This window comes from Neophocaena asiaeorientalis, unplaced genomic scaffold (assembly GCF_003031525.2).
Source record: "Neophocaena asiaeorientalis asiaeorientalis breed wild unplaced genomic scaffold, Neophocaena_asiaeorientalis_V1.1 scaffold110, whole genome shotgun sequence".
Lineage (NCBI taxonomy): Eukaryota > Metazoa > Chordata > Mammalia > Artiodactyla > Phocoenidae > Neophocaena > Neophocaena asiaeorientalis.
Genome location: NW_020175053.1, coordinates 8375955 through 8397656, shown reverse-complemented (window position 1 = coordinate 8397656; position 21702 = coordinate 8375955). Strand labels below are relative to the sequence as shown.

Here is a 21702-nt window from a genome sequence, read left to right as displayed (position 1 = left end):
TGGCGACCCCTTCAGAGGCAGATTACAGAGATAAATTCTGAGTCAGGCAAACACCTGGCCCAGGACCGCAGGAAGGGAGACGTGGGTGTTGAGTGACCTGGGGAGAAATTCCTATTGATTATCTCTGTGACAGTCCCGTGTGGCAGATGTTGCTTCATCACCCACCCCAGGATTCCCTCGCAGCAGGACAGTTGGCACCGCTGGGTGACCTGCCCGCTAGGGGCGCGCTCAGCCGTGACGCCGGTGAGGGGCTGCCGGGTTGGGGGGCAATGCGGACCCAGGGGTTCCTGTCCCAGGAGTGCAGAACTCGCCGTCCGGGCCTCGGTTTTCCCAGGCGCGGGGACACTGGCAGGGCCACGGCTGGGAGCGGCCCCTTTAAGAGGCCCTCACGCTCGGTCCGCCGCGCCGCGGTGGACGGGGAGGGCTCCCCGGGCAAGGCCAGACCGGCGGCCACGCGCAGGCCCGGGGCCGCCGCTCCCGCGGACCACGACGACCGCGGGCCCCCCACCAGCGTGGCGGCCCTGCGTTCCAATTTCGAGAGGATCCGCAAGGGCCCCGTCCAGCCGGCGGCGACGGACGCTGAGAAGCCCTTCTATGTGAACGTCGAGTTCCACCACGAGCGCGGCCTGGTGAAGGTCAACGACAAAGACGTGTCGGACCGCATAAGCTCCCTGGGCAGCCAGGCCATGCAGATGGAGCGCAAGAAGTCCCAGCAGGGCGCGGGCCCCGGCCCTGGGGACCCGCCCAGGCCCTCCTACCGCGGGCGCCTCTCCGAGAGCAGCTGCGGCCTCGACGGCGACTTTGAGGACGCGGAGCTGAACCCGCGCTTCCTGAAGGACAACCTGATCAACGCCAATGGCGGCAGCAGGCCCCCCTGGCCGCCCCTGGAGTACCAGCCCTACCAGAGCATCTATGTCGGGGGCATGATGGTGGAAGGGGAGGGCAAGGGCTCGCTCCAGCGCAGCCAGAGCACCTCGGAGCAGGAGAAGCGCCTTACCTGGCCGCGGAGGTCCTACTCCCCTCGGAGCTTTGAGGACAGCGGAGGTGGCTACACCCCGGACTGCAGCTCCAATGAGAACCTCACGTCCAGCGAGGAGGACTTCTCCTCGGGCCAGTCCAGCCGCGTGTCCCCGAGCCCCACTACCTACCGCACGTTCCGGGACAAGAGCCGCTCACCCTCGCAGAACTCGCAGCAATCCTTCGACAGCAGCAGCCCCCCCACGCCCCAGTGTCAGAAGCGGCACCGGCAGGGCCCGGTGGTCGTGTCCGAGGCCACCATCGTGGGCGTCCGCAAGACGGGGCAGATTTGGCCCAGCGATGGGGACAGCTTGTCCAGCAGGCTGCTTCAAGACGGCGCCTTCCATGGAGACGCAGGTGGGTACCTCTACCACCCTGGTGGGCACACCTGCCCCTGGCTGGAAACCACTGAGCAGTAGGGAATGCGGGGAGGAAAAGGTAGATCGTTTTTGGAGTGATTTTCAAATACTGTTGTGGACTGGAAGGATTCTTACTGATTCTGAGCCTGAACAAACTGCATCCCACCTTCCTCCTGAAGGCAGATTCCCAGCGTTTGGAATGGGATTGGGGTGGGAGGGGTGGTGTGTGGGATGGTCGGTGGCTCTTCCTTTGGGTCTAGAGCCCTGTGCTTCTCGCGAGAGTACTCTCTGCGAGTTGGGACCAGGATGCCCTGGGCAGTCATCTCCTTGCCTTCTGATCCCCCGCACCCGAGCAGTAGGGATGGTATAAAGGGTGGGTCATCTCTGCTGCTTGGATGGAGGCTTTTAGCCGGGATTGATCCGTGTCTTGGGCAATCCCCGCCACCTGTCCTCAAGAGTTATATGACACGTTTGGGGAACCCAAGAGGTGCCAGCTGCTCCCAGGCCGTAGGAGTTCACTTGCTAGTCAGAGCAGGTGAAAATACGAATGAAGAGGAAGTGAGGTGACCGACAGTTCTGACTCAGTGGGTCACTGAAGATCCACAGGGTGAAGATTTTAGCCAGGGCTGAAGCAGGGCCACGCCTGTTCTGATCTGCCCAGTTTTGATGAGAGACATCACCCAGCATTACTCACCTCTGTGCGTCTTAGCCTAGCTCCATTTTCTGATCCATCAGTGTGCTCTCGCCTCCTGGTGTTCCCTGCCCATTGGTGCTCATTTTGGGCTCCTAGTCCACGGTCTGACTCCTGGCCCTGAGATTAAACCTATGGGGTTTGTGTATATAATACGTGTGTACATCTGAGTACAAATACCGTGAGGCGCAGGGGTGACGGGACTGGGTTTTGAGATCCAGGCACAGTTCGTGATTGGAGTAAGGAGAGGGATTTGGGGGGGGGGGGGGGGGGGTGAGGCAGTCGGCAGTCTCTCAGAGTCCTGGTCCCTGTTGGGCTGATCCGGTTTTCTGCTCCATTGATTTTTCTTTCTCTGCTGATGGAGTTGTATGTGCTTCGTTGGTCAGCATCCTCTTGAAACAAGTGAGGCTATTTTTGGCTCTGTGGAGTGGCCTCTTTGCGATCGGTGCCCCGTCCTGTTTGTTTTAGGCACATCTAGTTGCTGACTTCATCTGCTGCTGGGGTGGGCTGTGGTGTGTCGCCGGGATCTGCGGCCTGGCCCAGCCGCATCCCCTGAGTCCCTCGTGGGACGGGTTGGGGGGAGGCTGTAGTATTTAGAAGCCTGCTTTGCAGGCACGTCAGCTCCTCCGGGGTCTGGAGGATTGCCCTGTGGTCGCTGGGCACCAGCCCCGTCTGGCCAGCTGTCGGCCGAGCGAGCCAGCTTGAACTGGTCCTCGGCGCCCGCCAGGGTGTGGGAGAACGTCGTTAATAAAGCAGAAAATGAGACGTTTTCGTGGAGACCTACAACCTGAAACCATGATGTCTTGCTGGGGGAATTCAGAGTCTCCAGGGACCAGGGCTCTGTTGGAGGGAGTGTGTTTCGGGGCCCTCCCTGCGGGCCGTCTCCCCGAGCTCACAGCTCCTCGCCTGCCTCTCAGCCCCCGCACGCAGGAGAACCCGGCTCCGTGGGTGACGCTGGGTAGGTTCCCAGCCGAGGAGTTAATTTGACAGCTTGGACCCCACTCTTAGCACTCTCTGGGTCCTTCTCTGAAAGTCCTCAAGGTCCCACGTTCTCTCTCCTGTTAGGTTTTGAAACTCTTGGTGGTTTTAGCTCCGGGAGCCTGTAAACTCAGTACCCAGCATGCTCCTCTGAGTGTCGTGGCTGGAGGGGAAGGAGAGACCCATGGGCGCGGCCATCTGTCTCTGTCCTGACTGTTTACCCATGTTCTTCAGATGCCTGCTGGCCAGGGCTGCGCCTCTGAAATGTGACAATGAGGAAAATCGCTGTGGGGAGGGAGTGGAAGTCACCGAATTCTCTGACGCAACAGCAGCCACCTACATGGGGGCCCGGCCCTAGTAGCTTCAGAGCCTCTTTACTCCTGTATTTCCGAGTTGAGGGAAGGCGCTGAAATGACCACCAGCCGCTGTGCGCCAGGCATGGTGACAGCATGCTTCAGGCAGGGCCCCCTATGAGCTCTCCATCACCCCACCTGCTCCACATCTGCAGGTAAGGATGCAACCGGGAAGTGGCAGAGCTGGGCCTCCAGGCCCCGGGGGAATGCAGAGCCCGTGTCCTTACCACTGCCCCACACACATGCCTGAAAAATGCGAGTGGGGGAGTCCAGGGGTCCTTCGAACTCCGCACACCCAGGGCCCACCGGCTGCGAGCTCTGCTGTGTGTAAGCCTGTCCCTCCTACAGTACGGGCTGCATAGAAGGAGAGAGTGTGGTCCTTGCCCTCTGGGAGCTTAAAAGTTAATGGGAGACAGGAACACACACATCACTTATGTGTTCAGAGGGCGTGCCATCAGGGAAGCTTCCGGAAATAGCCGCATTGGAGAGGGGCCTTGTCTAGGGCAGAGGGTGGGGGCTGCCGTCTGCCCCTGAGGAGCCGTGGAGCAGAGGCTTCTGTGACTCTGGACTGTGCTTTGTCCTTTATTCATTTATTTTGTGGTACTATGTGACATAACATTCACTACCTTCACCCACATTAGCCGTTTTTAAGTGCACAGATCAGTGGCATCAAATACGTTCACGCAGTTGTGCGACCGTCGCCACTGTCCGTCTCCGGGACTTTCCATCTTCCCAAGCTGCGACTCTGTCCCCATCAAACAGCAGTGCCCCCTCCCCCAGCCCCTGGGACCCTCTCCTCTACTTTCCGTCTCTATGATTCCATGACTCTTGGCACCTCGTCACAGGAGTGGAATCACACACATTACGTGTCCCTCCGTGTCTGGCTAATCTCACTTTGCATCATGTCCCCAAATGTCATCCACGTGGTGTCACATCCACGTGTGCGTCTTGAAGGCAGGGATCCCTGGTTCATTCCTGGGCCTCCCGTGGAGCCCAGTTCAGAGCCATACACACAGCACATCCCCAAGATCCTGTCCTCCTTTCCACAGTCGCGGGGCCAGGTCGGGAAGGTGGGAAGGTGGCTGGTCACTGGGAAGCGTCTTAGCTGTGTCCACCCCTGTCCCTTAAACTCCTTTCAAGGACTTTGGCCACCCTTTCCTGAGAGAGGCCACACAACCAAGGACCTTTCCTCTTTTAGGTCTGAGGCACCCCCAGCCCTGAGTGTCCCTTGTGAGATGGGACCCTAGATCTTGTGTTTCTTCCTGGGCGCTCCTGCAAGTGGCTGCCCTGTTGTTTCACATTTCTGTTAAGCAGCTTAATTTGCTCTTTGGATTCTGGTGACATGTTATCAGAATGATCGCAGCTTTGTTTTTCCCTTGGGTGGCTGAATGGACCGGCCGGCGACGAGCGTGAGTAACTGTGGGGCAGGAAAAGGTCACCCAGGCCTGGCCTGGGCTCCACCGGCATCTTTAGACCAGAGCCTGCCTCCACCTCCAAGTTGAGTGCAGGCTCCTCCCGGGGGACAGAGGCAGAGTCCGAGACCATTTAAATCATCACCAGGGTGGAAACGGAATGTAGATCCAATTTTACAAGGATTCTCCAGCTCGGGAAGGATGACCTTCGTGTTTTGGGAACAGAAGGAAGCATTCTGGACCTTTCACTGAAGAAGGAGCTGGGAGTGTAGATTCGTGTGGGTCCGGGGGTGGGTGACCCCCCATTCCTCCCTGTTGCTTCTGGCTTCAATAGCCGCCTCCCCTCCCTGGCTGGGAATCCCGTGGTCCAGCCTGCCCTGTGGTTTCAGAGGGCTCCACATTCACAGTGAACGGATGGGCATCTTCTCCAGTTGCCAGACAACAGGCCTGAATTTTGACTGAGGCTGCTTTTCAGATCAAGGCTCAGGAGAAGGTGGTGGTGGATTTAATTAACTCTGAACCCCACAGGGGTCTTGACCCCGACTAGAATTATAATCCCTGTGGCTCATGTAGGATTTTTTCCTTATTTTTGAAGAAATGTAATAACTTTAATTAAAATAACTTATTTATGTAACATGTGATAGGTTTTTCTTTATTGTGGTAAAATAAATGTAGCAAAACGTGGCATTTTCACCTTTTTTCCGTGTTCAGTGGCGTTCTGTATATTCATGCTGTTGTATAACCATAACTGTCTCTAGAACTTTCCATCATTCCTACCAGAAACTCTGTATCCATTACGCAATAACTCACCTTTCCTCCACCCCCAGCCCCTGGCAACCACTGCTGTACTTTCGGTCTGTTTTCTGTGAATTTACTTGTTTCCCGTACCTCACGTGAGTGGAATCATGTAATATTTGTCCTTCTGCGTCTGGCCTGTCTCACTCAGTTAGGGTTTTGAAGTTGCCGGGTAGCATTCATCCTTGACGCCCCATCTCTGGTCCTTCATAGGTGTCTTCTCTTCAGGAAAACACCTGTTAGCCATGGCGATGTTTCCTTGGCTTTCACACCCAGGTGTTTGAAGCAGCCCAGTATGTTAGTGATCTGGGGCAAAATGCCACAGACTGGGGGCTTCAACAACAGAAATCTGTTTTCCCTGCAATGCTGGAGGCTGGGAGTCCAAGGTCAAGCTGCTGGCAGGACTGGTTTCCTCGGAGGCCTCTCCTTGGCTTGTAGACGGTCCTCCCCTTCACATGGTGTTCCCTCTGTGCCCGTGGACCCCTGGTGGCTCTGTGTGTGTCTAAAGTCTCCTTTTCTTATAAGGACATGATTCAGATTGGATAGACCCCACCCTGATGACCCCATTGTAACTTAATCACCTCTTGAGAAACTCATCTCCAAATACAGTCACGTTCTGAGGTGCTGGAGGCTAGGACCTCGGTGGGTGAATTCTGGGGGGACACAGTTTGGCCCCCAGGACTCAGTGAGTCCCTGATTGGGCAGCAGAGAGATGGTGTGTGTGTTGTGCTCACCAGCCGGGTTTTAGGAGGAGTTCAGATGGAGCATCTTGCGGTGCTGGGCAGCCTGGTGGGCCAAGACCACCCGGCCGGGTGTCAGGAGAGCTGCGTCCCAACACTTCACGTGGCCACATCTCTCTCATCTAAAACGTCAGGGGTTGGACCCTGTTGTTGCTAAGATCCTTTCCTTCCATTCTTTATTTTTTCTTTTCTTTTCTTTCTTTCTTTCTTTTTTTTTTTTTTTGGCCTCGCAGCTTGTGGGACCTTAATTCCTGGACCAGGGATTGAACCTGGGGCCACGGTAGTGAAAGTGCTGAGTCCTAACCACTGGACCGCCAAGGAAGTCCCTTTAACGTTTTTTCTTTAAAATTTATTAATACAATTTTTCCACGTCTTTCTTCTTTACTTTGGTTTGTACCTACATTTCTTTTACTAAGGTAACCACTTGTCCCCCGTTCAGGCACTCAGAGGTATTTATTGAGCATCTACTAAGTGCCAGGCACTGTCTCCTGGAAATTCTCTCTTGCCTTTATTCACGGGTTTGTGGAAAGGCTTCTTTCCGTGCGCCTTGCCTTTAAAAAACCAGCGCAGACAAACAAAACCTTCGTAATGTCCTTGCGTCTTCCCTGACTGTGTATCTTTCTTTAGCTGTATGTTTGCAGCTATTTCCTGTGAATCCTGTGTCTGTCCGGCTTCCTTCTTCAGGGTGGTGAGATCCTCTAGACAGAGACCTACCTTGGTGTCTGTGTCTTGGGTGCTGTGGTGTTTGTGGGTCACGGATGGAATGAGACCCCCATCTCTGAGGTTTCTGTTTGGTCCGGCCCCTCCTTGTTCGAGCCCCACTCTGCTTTCCCCCATCTAATAATCGGCATTGATTTTGGGGGGCCTGACGACACAGGTGCCCCAGAAAGGAAGCTTGTTAGCTTTGGAGATGTCCTGGAGGTTATTTTTCCTTCTTTGCTGAGGTTTGGACTCCTCTCAGTCAATCCCAAGAGCTTCCTGAATCCCTGGCCTGGGGCCTGCTAATCATCTGTCTTGGATTCTGGTGCCCCCTGGCCACTGCCACCTTGCAAAACGGGGACGTGGCGGTGGCCGTGCCCCGGGGAGACGCGCCTGCCAAGATGGGGCGGGCGGGGACTGCGATGCCTGACTTGGGAAGTAAACACGACTTTGGTGGAGGCTGTTTCTCGTGCCCTCGGAACATTCTTGTGAAGTGGCTGGAGTCAGGTTGGGTCTGAGGGGGTGTGAGACACACATACCCGCCCAAGGTCAGGCCGTTGGTGGAGGGGCTGGTACTGTCCTCTCTCCTAGGCTGGGGGGTGATGCCTGTTGCATGAGAGTGGGCACCGAGTGACCTCCCAGAGGTGGAGGGGACCTGATCAGTTGTTTGGCAAACAAAAAAAACCTCCCGGAAAGTGTTGTAACCCTGTACATCCACCTGGGGCACCTGGCTCAGATTCCTTCAGCAGGTCAGGTGGCAAAGCGCCCAAGAGGACAGACGTGTTGGAAGGATGCTGCCTGTCCATCTGCCTTTTCCCTTCAGCAGTCAGGGCACTGGGGCAGGGTCATGGTGCTGACAAGCTCTGCTGTGGGCAGTCCTGGGAGGTGCAGAGAGGCAGGGGCTGTCTGGTAAAAGGTGACAGAGGTGGCCGGCCGTGTGCACAGAGGGGTCAGCGCATGGCCCAGGGAGCACTAGGAAGGAGCTGTCAGTGGCTGGGAGACCGTGTGGAGACACTGGAGGGAGCAGGAGGGCCCTGCTGCCCCAGCTGCCTGGGGAGCCGGGCCGGCAGAGCCGGGGGCGAGCAGTCCCAGGGCATCCTCCCAGGTGACTCTGTCGGCATAAGAAGGGCTTTGAAGATTTGCTTCCTTTTACAGGCCTGACCTGCTCCCTTTAAAAAATGCTGCCGGGAGGCTTCCCTGGTGGAGCAGTGGTTAAGAATCCACCTGCCAGTGCAGGGGACACGGGTTCGATCCCTGGTCTGGGAAGATCCCACATGCCACGGAGCAGCTAAGCCCGTGTGCCACAACTACTGAGCCTGCGCTCTAGAGCCTGCGTGCCACAACTACTGAAGCCCGCATGCCTAGAGCCCGTGCTCCGCAACAAGAGAAGCCACCACAATGAGAAGCCCGCGCACCGCAACGAAGAGCAGCCCCCACTGGCTGCAACTAGAGAAAGCCCGCGTGCAGCAATAGAGACCCAACTCACACACACACACACACACACACACACACACAGAATGCTGCCGGGGTTAGTCGGTCTGCCAGGGGAGCAGGAAGAGATCGTCTGCGGGTAACACATGTACACATACCAAGGGTAGCCTTCTGGAACAGATGTCCACATAGTCTGGGGAAAGAATGCAGACCTTGAAGGTAGGAGAGCTGGACATGCCTGAGATCCAGCATGTGGCTTTTGTGCAGGGACTTGGTTCTGTCAGCTGGAGAGGACGCCCCCTCCTTGGGGGCTTGGTGGGCGCCTGAGTGCCCAGGATGGTGGCCCCTGGGATCTGGCCCCCTCTCTGTTCTCACAGAGTCACCCCCTCAGGCATCTAATGTCAGTTGATTGAACACCACTTAGCAAGCGATTTTAAAGGAGAAATGCATAATTCAGTAGGTGCAGGCCTTTTCACCCACTGGGCTCAGCTCCAGGAGGACCCCGGGGTCTGCTGGGCCCTTCATCCCCCTCTGTTCCCTCTCCTAATGTGTCCTCCTGGGCTGAGTGGTCTTAAAGGTACAGTATGTGTGTATTTTTCTGCATCGTGGCCCCAAAGGAGAGCCAGCTGCTTCACCCAGTGGGCTGTTCTGTCGTCCCAGGGCACCTGGGGCCGCGCACGCCCCTGTGGGGTGGAATGGGGTCTCTTGCAGTGTTCCTGGGGGCCTGGGAAGCTAGGAGCTGCAGGGAGAGAGAGACGGCTTGATCTTTCTCATAGGGCCCCCCCACCCCCAAGTTTATAGAGGGAAAGCTTAGAACCACTTGGTCCTCGTTTCTAGTGATTGTGAGGCCGAAAGAGAGAAAGTAAGAACCACAGACTTTCTTCAGTGAGAAACAGAGGAGGAAGACAGGAAACCACGAGAGTGGCTCATGCTCGGTGCACTCAGGCCGCTGTGCGGGCTGCCCAGGGCTCCACCAAGCAGAGGGTGCTGCCCTGGGTCGTGTGGAGGGGACACAGGACAGCTGGGCCCCACGTGGCATCTGAACCGTGTTCAGTGTCCAGCTCAGCTGCATCAAGTATTGGGTTGGCCAGAAAGTTCATTCGGGTTTTCCATACCATCGTAAGGAGAAACCCAAACGAACTTTTCGGCCAACCCAATACATTCACATTGTCGTGCCACCGTCACCACCACCGTCTCCAGAACCTTTTCCCAAAACGAGACTCTGTCCCCATCAAGCAGTAACTCGCCCCTCCCCCTCCCTAGCCCCTGGCACCCCCAGTGACCCGCCGTCTGTGGATCTGCTGTGGGGCGTCTCGGAAGTGGACTCACATGGCCCTTGTCCTCTTGCGTCTGGCTTGTCTCACTCAGCGTGATGTCTTCACCATTCCTCCCTCAGACCTCGGTGGTGGTTGGACAAGCAGGACCACGACCAGGCCAAGCTGACCGAGGCCTCTGCTCAGTGGGGAGGCACATGGTGCTTGCGGAGCGGGCTGCGTCTCGCACAGCACCGTCCCTCACAGGGGTCCCTGAGGAGGAGCAGCAGGGATCCCCATAGCTGAGCTGTCTGAGGCTTTAGGTGAGGAGCTGGGGGAACCTGCAGGCTCGTGGTTGAATAGATGGGGCAGTCTTCATCCCTGGCCCTCCCCAATCTCGTGGAGTGGCTGTGCTGTGAGCGGGGACGTGCAGGCTGGGCCAGCCACGCCGGTGCCCCCCTCTCCTGTCCTCTCCGAGGCGCGGGGGTCCCTGTGCTGGGCTCAGAGCCGTTGTCCGATTGACTGGAAGGCCCTGCGATGTGACCTGTGAACTCTTAGGTGATGCTCGGCATGGCGGCTCAGCCTCTGGGTGTGTGTGCAAGCCGGCACGTGCAAAAGCAGGATTCGTATCTGCTCAAATCTTAGACCAAAAAATGTAACTCACTTATGAATGTTGACTTCTGAAAGCTTTCCACTTTCTCCCCTAGGAACATGGGTGGAAGTGTCTGCTTTGGGGCCCCGTGGGGTGACGGGGATGGTCTGGATCCGAGACCGCCATGCCTGTGGGCGCCCGCTGGGAGGCCCTGTGGGATAGCATCTTGCTGGGGGCAGTCGGACGGGCCCCCTTGCCTCCCCCTCCCAGGCACCTGGGCAGCCGCTGTCAGAATTCGGCTCTGAAACTCCGTGTGATGATAAACATCAGGCTGGGTGCCCCTCCCGTGGTATTTTGTCAGCACCCAGAGGGTGCAAGTCGCTCTAGAGCAGACTTTTCTCTGCGGAGGGGCCAGCAAGACTCCAGAAGGCGGGGTGGGGAAGTATTGGAGACCCGGTCCCCACACTGCTTGTCACCTCCCAGCTTCCCCTGCCCTGTGGGCCCTGTGCTGTTAATCCCTGCTATGTCTGCAGTCTTGGGGTGCAGAAACCCCGGCAGGGTAGCAGGGAAAGTCAGAGGGCTGAGACCCGGCTGCTGGCTGCCTGGGAGAGGCCCTTAATTCTAACCGCTCGGCTGGGACACTGATTCCGTAGGTGGCAGGTGGGAAACCATCCCAGTCGGCTCATGCGGTGCGGCAGGCAGGGGCATGGCTGCCAGAGCCTGAGTGCCCTGCTGGGCGCCCCAAGAGTAGGGGCGACGTCTGGGAGGAGAACAGAACGTGTCCGTCTCTCTCTGTCTCTCCCTCCTAATCTCTCTCTCTCCCTCTCCCCACTTTCTCTCTGGCCCCAAAGCACTGGGCCCCCTCAAGTATGTGAGTGGATCAGAGCCGTTCCTAAGGGAGGAGAGTCACTTTATGTTTATTGAATTCCAAGGCAGGCATGATGGGGCATGACAGTAAATAAGACCTTGGACATCAAAGGCCAAGGCGAGGCTTTCTTGGGGGAGTTCCCTCTGTCATCAGGGACACGCATGCCGGCCCCATAGGGCTCGGGGGCGTGCAGACCAGGCAGGAGAAGCGGGTCAGGACCCTTGTACTGTCCCTTGGCTTTTCACTTTCACAGCTATTTTCAGGGGGCTTTATAAAGGCTGGGCTGGGCTGTGGTTCACTTGGGAAGGGTTCATTTGACTGGGGCCTCCTATGGGTCAGCGGGACAGCACGTGACATCTAGGGGCCCAGGTCCTCCCTGGTGTCCTTGGACGTGTCCAGGCTGTAGCTTTACTCTGCTCGGTGCCACTGAGCCCAAATTTGGGGGGGCATTTGACCTGGTGGAGATTGAAGGCAGTGTCTCTGTCCTGGTTGCCCACATGGACCGCCTCTGCTGTAGTTAGAAAAATCACACACATCCCCACAGCTGGTCACTCCTGGCAAGTCTGATTTGTGAGGTTCTTCTTGTTTTTGTTTATCAGTGTCAGTTTCCCTGGGTCAGCAGTCCAGCATGGCTTAGCTGGGTCTTCTGCTCAGGGTCTCCAAAGTCTGCAAAGTGTCGGCAGGGGCCGCATTCCCATCTGGAGCTCCACATCCCCTCACCAGCCCAGGTTGTTGGCAGAATCAGTTCCTGGTGGTTGTAGGACTGAGGTCCCTGTTTTCTTGCTGCCTGTTGGTGGCTCCCAGCTCCCAGAGGCCTCCACTCTTCATCAACACTTTCTACACGGATATCTGATTTCCTCTTCCGAGCCAACCTGGATTTCTGGGAATCTCCCTGGGTGATCTCCTCTGCAGCCAGGCTTGAGAATTTGTCTACCTCCAGAGTCCATGAGCACTAGCTATGTGTCTTGAACAGTCATCATGTGGAAGAGGGAGTAGATTTCTTTAGGGTCATACCTGGGAGGCTGGTCTGTTACTAATGGTTAGAAGCTTCAGGGAAACACATTTCTGCTCAGTGTTAAGGGAGGTTTTCTTTTCTTCCCGACTTTACATAAAATCATATCTCTGATTATTTTATGTAGCTGAGATCTAGCTGCACTTGGGGTCCTGCTTTTGTCAATTAGCGTGAGCATTTTCTTGTTTTACTCAATATTTTGTAAACGTTATTTTTAAAGTCTACATTATTACTTTGTAATAGAGTTATAGCTTAATTGATCTAATTTTAATGAATTTTGTTGACACAACGTTTATTAAATGTAGCTCGTTATTATAATGTTTCAGCGAGCATTTTTTTTAAATGAAGCTTTATTGAGATATAATTCACGTACCATACAATTTGCCCATTTAGAATGTACAATTTGATGGGTTTTGGTATATTGCATTATTAACTTTTTAAAATTATGTTTTTGTGTGTGTATGTATATATAAGAGTAAAACTTACCATTTTAAGCATTTTTTAGTCCATAGATCAGTGATAGTAAGCACATTACATTGTGTTTAGCCATCACCACCATCATCTCCAGAATTCTTTTCATCTTGCAAAACTGAAATCTGCGTCCTTTAAGCAATAACGCCCCCTCCCTCCCCCGGCCCCTGGCACCACCATCCACTTTCTGTCTCTGAATTTGACTGCTACAGGGACCTCACAGAAGTGGACTCAAACAGTATTACTGTAAATGTCTTATTTCATTGAGCATAATGTCTTCGAGGTTCATCCACGTTGTAGCATGTGTCAGAGTTTCCTCCTTTTTTAAGGCTAGATACTTATCCCATTGTTTTGTACTTAAACCACGTTTTGTTTTAAGTACAATTCAGTGACATTCATTAGTCAGTGAGCATCTCGTCTTTTTACATCTGCTTCCATTTGCATTTCCGCTCCCTCGTTGAGGGTGAGCATCTGTCAGTGGATTTAGTCAGGGTGTGGGTGGTTTTAAGACACTTGATATCTGCCACCAAATTACCTTCCAGAAACGCTGTTCCAGTTTGCCCGTGGTTCTGCAGTGCATCCTCTGCTGTCCTCTGGCCTCTTTCTTGCCAAGCTGGGTCTCACCATAACTCCTGATTCCCGGGTGCTCCCTAAGCACTCTGGATCAAGAGAGGCTCAGAGCTGGGGCCACGCCAGTCCCGTCTCTCATTTGGGAAGATCTCTGAGGCTACCAGCTATGTGACAGTCCTTTGTCAGCTCCGTAGTCCTTGGCAGGGAAGGAACTCACTGTCTCCTTGTTTAGCATAGAAGCTGCTATCTTATTGCTGCTCTGGGCTGCTTGTAATTGAAACCGAAAAGCACTTCAGCCTCCCTTGCATGCATCCAGGCCGTGGATTGAGTCAGCTAGACAGCATTGTCCAGTTAGTTCTGGCCCTTGGAGTTCCTACCTGCCTTAAGGGAAGCTCCAAGGAAGCCAAACACTGTGATGAAAAGGGATTTTACAGAAGGTAGTACGTGGTTGCAGTCAGGCTGCAGAAGCTGGGCCAGGGCAGCAGGACGCTGTTGGGCTTGTCAGGTCAAACACCTCCCTGTGCCTGAGGACTTGGAGCCTGTAGGCTGTGTGGTTGTGGAGGTTGTGTGGTTGTGTGGGCTGGGGTTGTGTAGGCTGTGTGGTTATGTAGGCTGTGTGGCTGTGTACGCTGTGTGGTTGTGTAGGCCGTGGTTGTGTAGGCTGTGTAGGCTGTGTGGTGTAGGCTGTGTGGTTGTGGAGGTTGTGTGGTTGTGTGGGCTGGGGTTGTGTAGGCTGTGTGGTTATGTAGGCTGTGTGGCTGTGTACGCTGTGTGGTTGTGTAGGCCGTGGTTGTGTAGGCTGTGTAGGCTGTGTGGTGTAGGCTGTGTGGTTGTGGAGGTTGTGTGGTTGTGTGGGCTGGGGTTGTGTAGGCTGTGTGGTTATGTAGGCTGTGTGGCTGTGTACGCTGTGTGGTTGTGTAGGCCGTGGTTGTGTAGGCTGTGTAGGCTGTGTGGTGTAGGCTGTGTGGTTGTGGAGGTTGTGTGGTTGTGTGGGCTGGGGTTGTGTAGGCTGTGTGGTTATGTAGGCTGTGTGGCTGTGTACGCTGTGTGGTTGTGTAGGCCGTGGTTGTGTAGGCTGTGTAGGCTGTGTGGTGTAGGCTGTGTGGTTGTGGAGGTTGTGTGGTTGTGTGGGCTGGGGTTGTGTAGGCTGTGTGGTTATGTAGGCTGTGTGGCTGTGTACGCTGTGTGGTTGTGTAGGCCGTGGTTGTGTAGGCTGTGTAGGCTGTGTGGTGTAGGCTGTGTGGTTGTGGAGGTTGTGTGGTTGTGTGGGCTGGGGTTGTGTAGGCTGTGTGGTTATGTAGGCTGTGTGGCTGTGTACGCTGTGTGGTTGTGTAGGCTGTGTGGTGTAGACTGTGTAGGTTGTTTGGTTGTGTAGGCTGTGGTTGTGTAGGCTGTGTGGTTGTGTAGGCTGTGTGGTTGTGTAGGCTGTAGGCGGGGCAGGTACATACGGGAAGGTCATATATGGAGGGTGGGCAACGTGGTATAATGGCCTTGGGGAGGAAAGGGGAGGGATGGACTCTTTTCCATGCTGGTGAGTTGTCTTACACCGCAGATGATCTGTCTTATATTTAAGTGCTCACTGCAGCTGGGAGCCAGCGCTTCTGGAGTTTTAACCATCATAGCTTGTGAGCTGTAGAGCTGGGGCTCTCACTTGCTCCCTCTTCTCTCTGTTGCCTGTCTTGGCTGTGCCGTCAGCGGCTGTTCTGATTCTGAATAAATCACTTAAACCTGTGGGCCCCTGACTTCCCCCCACCCCCCACCCCATAAATGAGGAAGCTGCACGGTAGCATCTTTAAGATCTCTTTAGTTTTGTGACTCCAAATAAAATGAAGTCATGTTGCTCTGAGTTGCCAGCAAGTCACTTGGAAAACCTTACTGGCGGGTGTCCCGAAGCAGTCTTCCCGTAAGACCCCAGTTGGGCCTGGCTGCCTGCAGTGATGGGTCCAGGGAGCCCGCGGTGGGCCAGGGGGTGGATTTGGCTCTGCATGTACACTTAATGGGAACCAGGATGCTCCTTTGCTGGTTGATTTATCTCCCTTACTGCCCACTGGCCAGCCCTAGGGTCGGCCCCCAGGGCGGGCACAGATGCTCAGGCTGTGCAGGTGTCACCCGCGTGGCGTGCTGAAAGGCATAGCGTGGACAGCTGGGGGGCCCAGCCTCAACGTGAGTGAGGGTGAGGGCAGCGTGGAGGGCGTCTGCCGGGGCAGAGGTGGTAGTATCCAGACAGGTGGCTGGCAGCGGGAAGCCTGGAGGTGCCAACTGGTGTCTTGCCAGCCAGAGCACAACCCTGCGTGGTCAGGAACGCTTGTGCTGAGGCCAGCCCTGAGACAGCGGGGCTTGCATGCAAGGCTCTACCTGCCACATCTCTGTGCCCTGGAGTTGGGGGACTTTTGGTACCTTGGGGCCATTGTTTTCATGCATCACAGATGGCCAGTCCTCAAGCAGCCTGCTGCCTCCCGGGCCCCACCCGGGATCAGAGTCTGAGGGGAAGCTCTCTGCCTAGTCCCTGTTACTTTCTGAGCATCCTCAGTGTCTGCCAGAGCAAGGACTGTCTTGTGCCCGGGCTGGCCAGCCCCGGGGATGGGTTGGTCAGTCTGGAGGACACGAGGAGGAGAAGGAGACTGCGCTGACCGTCTGCACTGCCGTGGGGCTCAGATGCCTCAGCAGGAGTCCGTGCTTTCCTTCAGGACTTCTTGTTTGGTGAGCTCGACTGGGACTCCCAGGGACCCCCAGAGTGGCTGGCATTCCCTCTCTGGCGGTCTTGCAGGAGAGAGGACCCCTCCTTTTACTGGAACTTTGCACTTGGGTTTGGCTTTACGCTTTGTAATAGAATCCCGTGTGCCTTCTGGGATCTGAGCCCCACTCCACCCTGCAGAGAGCTGGGTGGTACCCGCCATTGGCAGAAGCTTAGACCGGTCAGAAGGTTCCATGGCAGAGCCTGGATTTGAACCAAGCGTGGTTACGTGAGCCTCTGCTCTTCACTGCGATATTGGGGTGGCCAACCTTTCCTTAAAGGGCCAGATAACAGCTAATTTAGGCTTTGTGGCTGAGAGGCAAAATTGAGACTATTAGGAAGGTACTTATATAACCACTTAAAATGTAATTGCTTAAAAATCGTTATAAGATCCATTCTCAGATCCTGGGTCACACAAACGGGTAGTGACAGGCTGGGTTTGGCCCGTGGGCCGGAGCTTGCTGACCGCTGTCCTGCAGTGCGCTGTCTCCTGACTCCTGGTGATTGTGAAATGAGATGACGGAGCCGCGGGTGGGTGTCTCTCCTCTGTGCTCGGGAGCCCTTGTGAGGCAGGTAGGGTCAGTCCTCCTGTCCCTGTGAGGCCTCCTTCCTGCAGGAAGTTGCGGGGGTGGGAAGCAGGGGTGGGGAGCGGTCACCAACAGCTCCCTGTCTCTCCCCTGCATCCTGCTGCTTCCGAATGTTTATCCCCCGAAACCAGGCTGCCCGTGGGTTCGTGAGGGTTGAAGCTGGGTGATGGGAATGGTATTCGTGATACTGTGCTCTCGATTTTGTATGTGCTGGAAATTTCCTGTAATAAAAAGTTAAGAAAATAGTCATTTATTGATCAAAGTTACAGAAGAGAACCCTCCACCTTGAGAGAACAGGGTGCTGGAATCCTGAATCTTTCTCAAGCTCCAAATATGTGTGAGTCGAATCTAACTCATCTGCTCCCTAGTAGCAGATGTTCCGGGAAAGCCAAGCTGTACTTGAGCCACTCCATCTATCATCCATCCCTCCATCCATCCATCCCTCCATCCATCATCCATCCCTCCATCCATCATCCGTCCCTCCATCCATCATCCGTCCCTCCATCCACCATCCGTCCCTCCATCCATCATCCATCTCTCCATCCATCCAACCATCTGCCTTAGTCCATTCGGGCTGCTATACCAGAGTACCATAGACTGGGTGGTTTATAAACAACAGAAATGTATTTCTTGGAGGCTGAAAGTCCAAGACGAGGGTGCCAGGAGATTCAGCGTCTGGTGAAGGTCCACTACTTCCCAGTTCATAGATGGCTGTCTTCTCACTGTGTCCTCACATGGCAGAAAAAGTGGTGGATTTCTCTGGGGTCTCTTTTATAAGGACACTAATCCCATTCATGAAGGTTCCACCCTCATGACTGAATCACCTCCAAAGGCACCCTCTCCTAACACCATCGCACGGGGGATTAGGTTCTGACATACAGATTTTAGGGGGACACAAACATTTATTCCATAGCTCCATCCATCATCCATCCATCATCCTTCTACCATCCAAATATCCATCCATCCATTTACTCATCATCCATCCATCTGTCATCCAACCATCCACCTATTTGTTCATCTGAAGTTTGTGTAGCACCTGCTGGGATCCAGACTCCATGCTTAGGCCTCGACACAGTCCATGACCCCAGGGAGCTCATAGACATTGATAAATGGGGGCTGCAATGGAGGTCAGTACCAGGTGGGCACCAAGAAGGGGTATCTCTGCTGGGTTAGCTCACAGAGGGCATCACGGAGGGAGCGGCCAATTGTTTGGATCTTGAACGGACCCCACTGAAAAGGAGAGTGTTAGGCCATTGTGGGGGATGGGGAGAGGGGGCATTTCAGACGGAGGCAGCCTGTGCACAGAGGCCTGGAGGAGTGGGACAGCAGGGTTCTGCAAGGCTTGGGACAGCTGGAGCATGGCTTTGGGATGAGGGACTGGCTGGCGATGAGGTGGGGAGATCTGGTGTGCCTCCCACCCTGGGCCAGAGAAACCCCCCAGTGACGCCTGCATGAAAGATGGGGTGAGTATGGGGTGGGAGAGCCACCCTGCAGCCACGGGCCTTGCTCGGTGCCCCGCCCAGGCCACTGTGGGTTCCGGGGCCCCTTCTGGACAGAACTCCTCCTCAGCTGGGCGGCTGCCAGCCTCGCTTGGGCCGAGCAGGTGTGACTTACCTGCACTCACCTTTGCTTTGACTTCTTGGCTCACGGACTCCTGTTGGGGAGCAGCGGTCCAGACAGTGTGGAGTTTTGTGTCTGCCTGCAGAGCAGACGCGCTGGAACCTCAGTGTTGGTGGACCTCTGCGCTTCACTTGGCTCCTCCGGGCCGGGTGGGGCGGCTGTCTGCACTGCACACCTGCGGCTGGAAGGGCAGAGACAAGCAGCCCTTTCTCCTCCAGGGCCCCCCCTCCCCGCCTGGCGTGTGTCTGCGTGGCGTGGCGGGTCTGTGGCTGCATGAAGGCCATGGCTGGGGCTGCGATGCCAGGACCTCACGGTCACTTAGGACAGTGGGAAAGAGTCGTTGGGGTTTGTTTGTTTGTTTAATTGTGGTAGAATACACATAACATAAAATTGACTGTGTTAACCATTTCTAAGTGCACAGCTCAGTGGCATTAAGTATATTCATGCTTAATTCGTGCAACCGTCTCCACCATCCGCCTCCAGAACTTTTCATCTTCCCGAACGGAAGCTCTGTCGCCATTAACACTAATGCCTCCTGCCCCCCAAACTCCCTCCCCCGGCCCCTTTCAGTTTCCATGCATCTGACTCCTCTAGAGACCTCATGTGAGTGGAATCCTACAGTATTTGTCATTTTGTCCTGAGTATAATGTCCTTGAGGCTCATCCATGTTGTTGCATGTGTCAGAATTTCCTTCCTTTTGAAGGCTGAATTTTATATATTCCATTGTATGGATGGAGCACATTTTGTTTATCCATTCATCTGTGGATGGATACTTGGGTTGCCTCCACTTTTTGGCTGTTGTGAAATCATGCTGCCGTGAACATGAGTCTCCAAATTCAGTAGTCTTTTTTTTTTTTTTTTTTTTTTTTTTTTTAGCATCAGAATTGTACATTTGTTTGCCTCCCCCTTCAGCTGTTTGGTTTGTTTATTCATTTTTATTGAGATATATTTGGCATTTCACATTGTATTTGTTTTAGCTGTACGGCGTAACGACTTGAACATACGTATATGTTGCAAAATGATCACTGCAGTAAGTTTAGTTAACACCTGTCACCACACATAGTTACAAATTTTTCTTTTCACCTATTTTTCAATCAATTTCCTTTTCTCTTTTGACAGATTTCCAATTACAGAAAATTTTGTCCATGTTAGGAAAATGAAATTTTGAGCTGAGGGTTAAAAAAAAAAATACATATAAGTTACCTGTTCTTTTTTTAAAATGTCAAAGATTCAAAAGATACTATGATGTCGGTAGAGGTGTATGTGCCTTGAAACGTAATTCACAGACAGTAAAAGTCACTCTTTTAGGTGTACTGTTCTGTGAGTGATGGCAGTGGTATAACCACAACCAAGATACATAAGAGGTCCGTCACCGCAGAAATTGCTATCACCCCCAAAAGCTCCATCACCGCGTCTCTTGTATACACACCTCTCCCACCCCACCTGCAGCCCCTGGCAACCACTGATGTACTTTCTCTCCCTCTGGTTTTGCCATTTCCCGAATGTGGAATAAATGGAATCCTACAGTGCGGAGCCTTTTGGATCCAGCTCCTTTCACTTCGGGAGGGCACTTGGGACTCCTCCAGGTGGTTGTGTATGATACCTTGTTTCCTCTTGTTACTGAGATGGTTTTTCATCAACTGATGTGTGGACTGTTCCTTTTCCTTTCTGTTCTGTTCTGACAGCTTTACTGAGATGTAACTTACATCCCGTCTAGTGCCCCTGCTGCCCGTGTACCGTTCAGTGGCCTTTATAGATCCACAGATTGAGTGATGTAGCCACCATCACTCTCTAGTCCCAGAACCTTGTCATCACCCCCAAAGTAACCCCACACCCATCAGTGGTCTCTCCCCACCCCTCCCCTTAGCCCTGACACTGCTTTCTCTCTGTGTGGATTTTCCTTTTCTGGACATTTCATACAAATGAGCTGTACGATATGTGGCTTTTGGTGGGCACCGCCCTTTTTTATGGTTTCTTTTGGAAGACCTGTCTTCCAGGTCACCCCGCATCCTGGGAGGGCAGATGGAGGATGTGGAGCTGCTCCTCAGAATATGTCCCCAGCTCCTCCCCAAGCACAGGCCTTTCTCTCTGGGTTTGAGGCTGCTCCCTGCAGGGCACCAGGGAACAATCCCCTTCTTCTCCTGGCTCCCCTTCCCCATAACCAGGGTCCCTGCTCTCCTGTCCTTGGCCTCCCGCAAGGGTTTGGATCCCAGAATGCGCAGGTGGATGGGAGGTCTGACCCTTCAGCTTCTGAGAGGGGCCTGCAGCTTCCTGGGTGCCTCTCTCTTCCCCGTGAATCCAGCTGCTGAGTCCCCTTTGTTGTTTTTGCTGCCGGATTGTCCCGGCCCCTGGGAGGGGGCTGAGGAGGGAGGAAAGCTGCCGGGCAGTAGCTGGAGGACCGCTGCTGGGTTTGGCAGACACGCCAGCTCTGCAGGAGAAAGACCTGCAGGGTGGGCTGTGATCACAGTTGGATCCCTTTGCTGCCCATTGTCCTTGCCTGGGACTGCTGACACGTGTCCCTGGGAACCGCTGTGGTATTTGGTACCTACAGGGACGCCCATTGTCCAGGGCCCCGGGCCTCAGCAGGGAGCACGCGGGCTTCTGGAAACTTCTCAGAGCTGTTGCCGCAGGTGCACCAGCCTAGGATAAGCCCCTGGGGGCTGGGCTCTCCCACAGGAGCACAGTTTTTACTCTGGGAACGCAGCGGCTTCTGGCACCGGGCGGCGGCATAGACATGTGTCCATGGACCGGGCCCTCCCGTGAGCATCCCCCCACCCCCACCCCACGACCTCCACGGGCTCTGATTCTGACCGACACAGGCGTCTATGACTGTGCTTTGGTTTATACCCTTGTTTGAAGAGCAAGCTGGATGCACCTGCTCTCGGGCCAAGAGCAGTGGCAGCTGCAAGCTGCACGCCTAGCGCCGAGTCTTAACTCAGACCGAGGGATGAATTATTTGCTCATAAATCAGTGTCTCGTCTGCAGAGGACTCAGAGATGTGAGGGCCGGCGGGCTTTCTCTCCATCGCTGGGAGGGTGGGGGCTACAGAAGGCACGAGAAAGGACAGTGCTCTCTCTGGAGACTTCCAGGCTCCCCCACCCCCGGAGCAGCATCCTGGGGAGGCCCTGCGAGAGCCTCCCACGTGTGGGCTCATCTGCCCGCGGTCCCCTTGCTAGTCTGGGTGGGGCCAGGCTGTAGCAGGGCAGCCATCCCGGAGGAGATGCACTGACCCCTGCAGCCCTCAGGACCCTCACAGCCCTGGGCTCAGTGGGAAGGTCCCAGGCCCAGGTGGGCACTGGCCAGGCCGTAGGTGGCAGGCAGCATTGCTGACCCAGCTCCCAAGCCCTGGGGTCTGGGTGAGGCAGGGGCTGGGCTGAGGGGTGTGGAGAGCCCCTCCCTCAAGGGACACAGAGCTGGGGACATCACTGGTCATTGCATTCACCTGACACTCCGTCGGTGGCCGCTGAGAAGGAAGACCACACCGCCAGTTAGCATCATGAGAGGCAGGGAGGAGCAAGAG

At 54.9% G+C, this 21702-nt stretch overlaps 1 protein-coding gene across 1 annotated transcript in view; it reads left to right on the top strand.

Moving 5' to 3' along the window:
• The first annotated feature begins 269 nt into the window (after positions 1–269).
• The window catches only part of BCR (BCR activator of RhoGEF and GTPase), a 98751-nt gene continuing 77318 nt past the window's right edge, over positions 270–21702 (top strand). Inside the window, exon 1 of the mRNA XM_024763684.1 lies at positions 270–1374. Within this exon, the coding sequence (XP_024619452.1) occupies positions 270–1374 (1105 nt within the window). The remainder of the gene's footprint in view (positions 1375–21702) is intronic.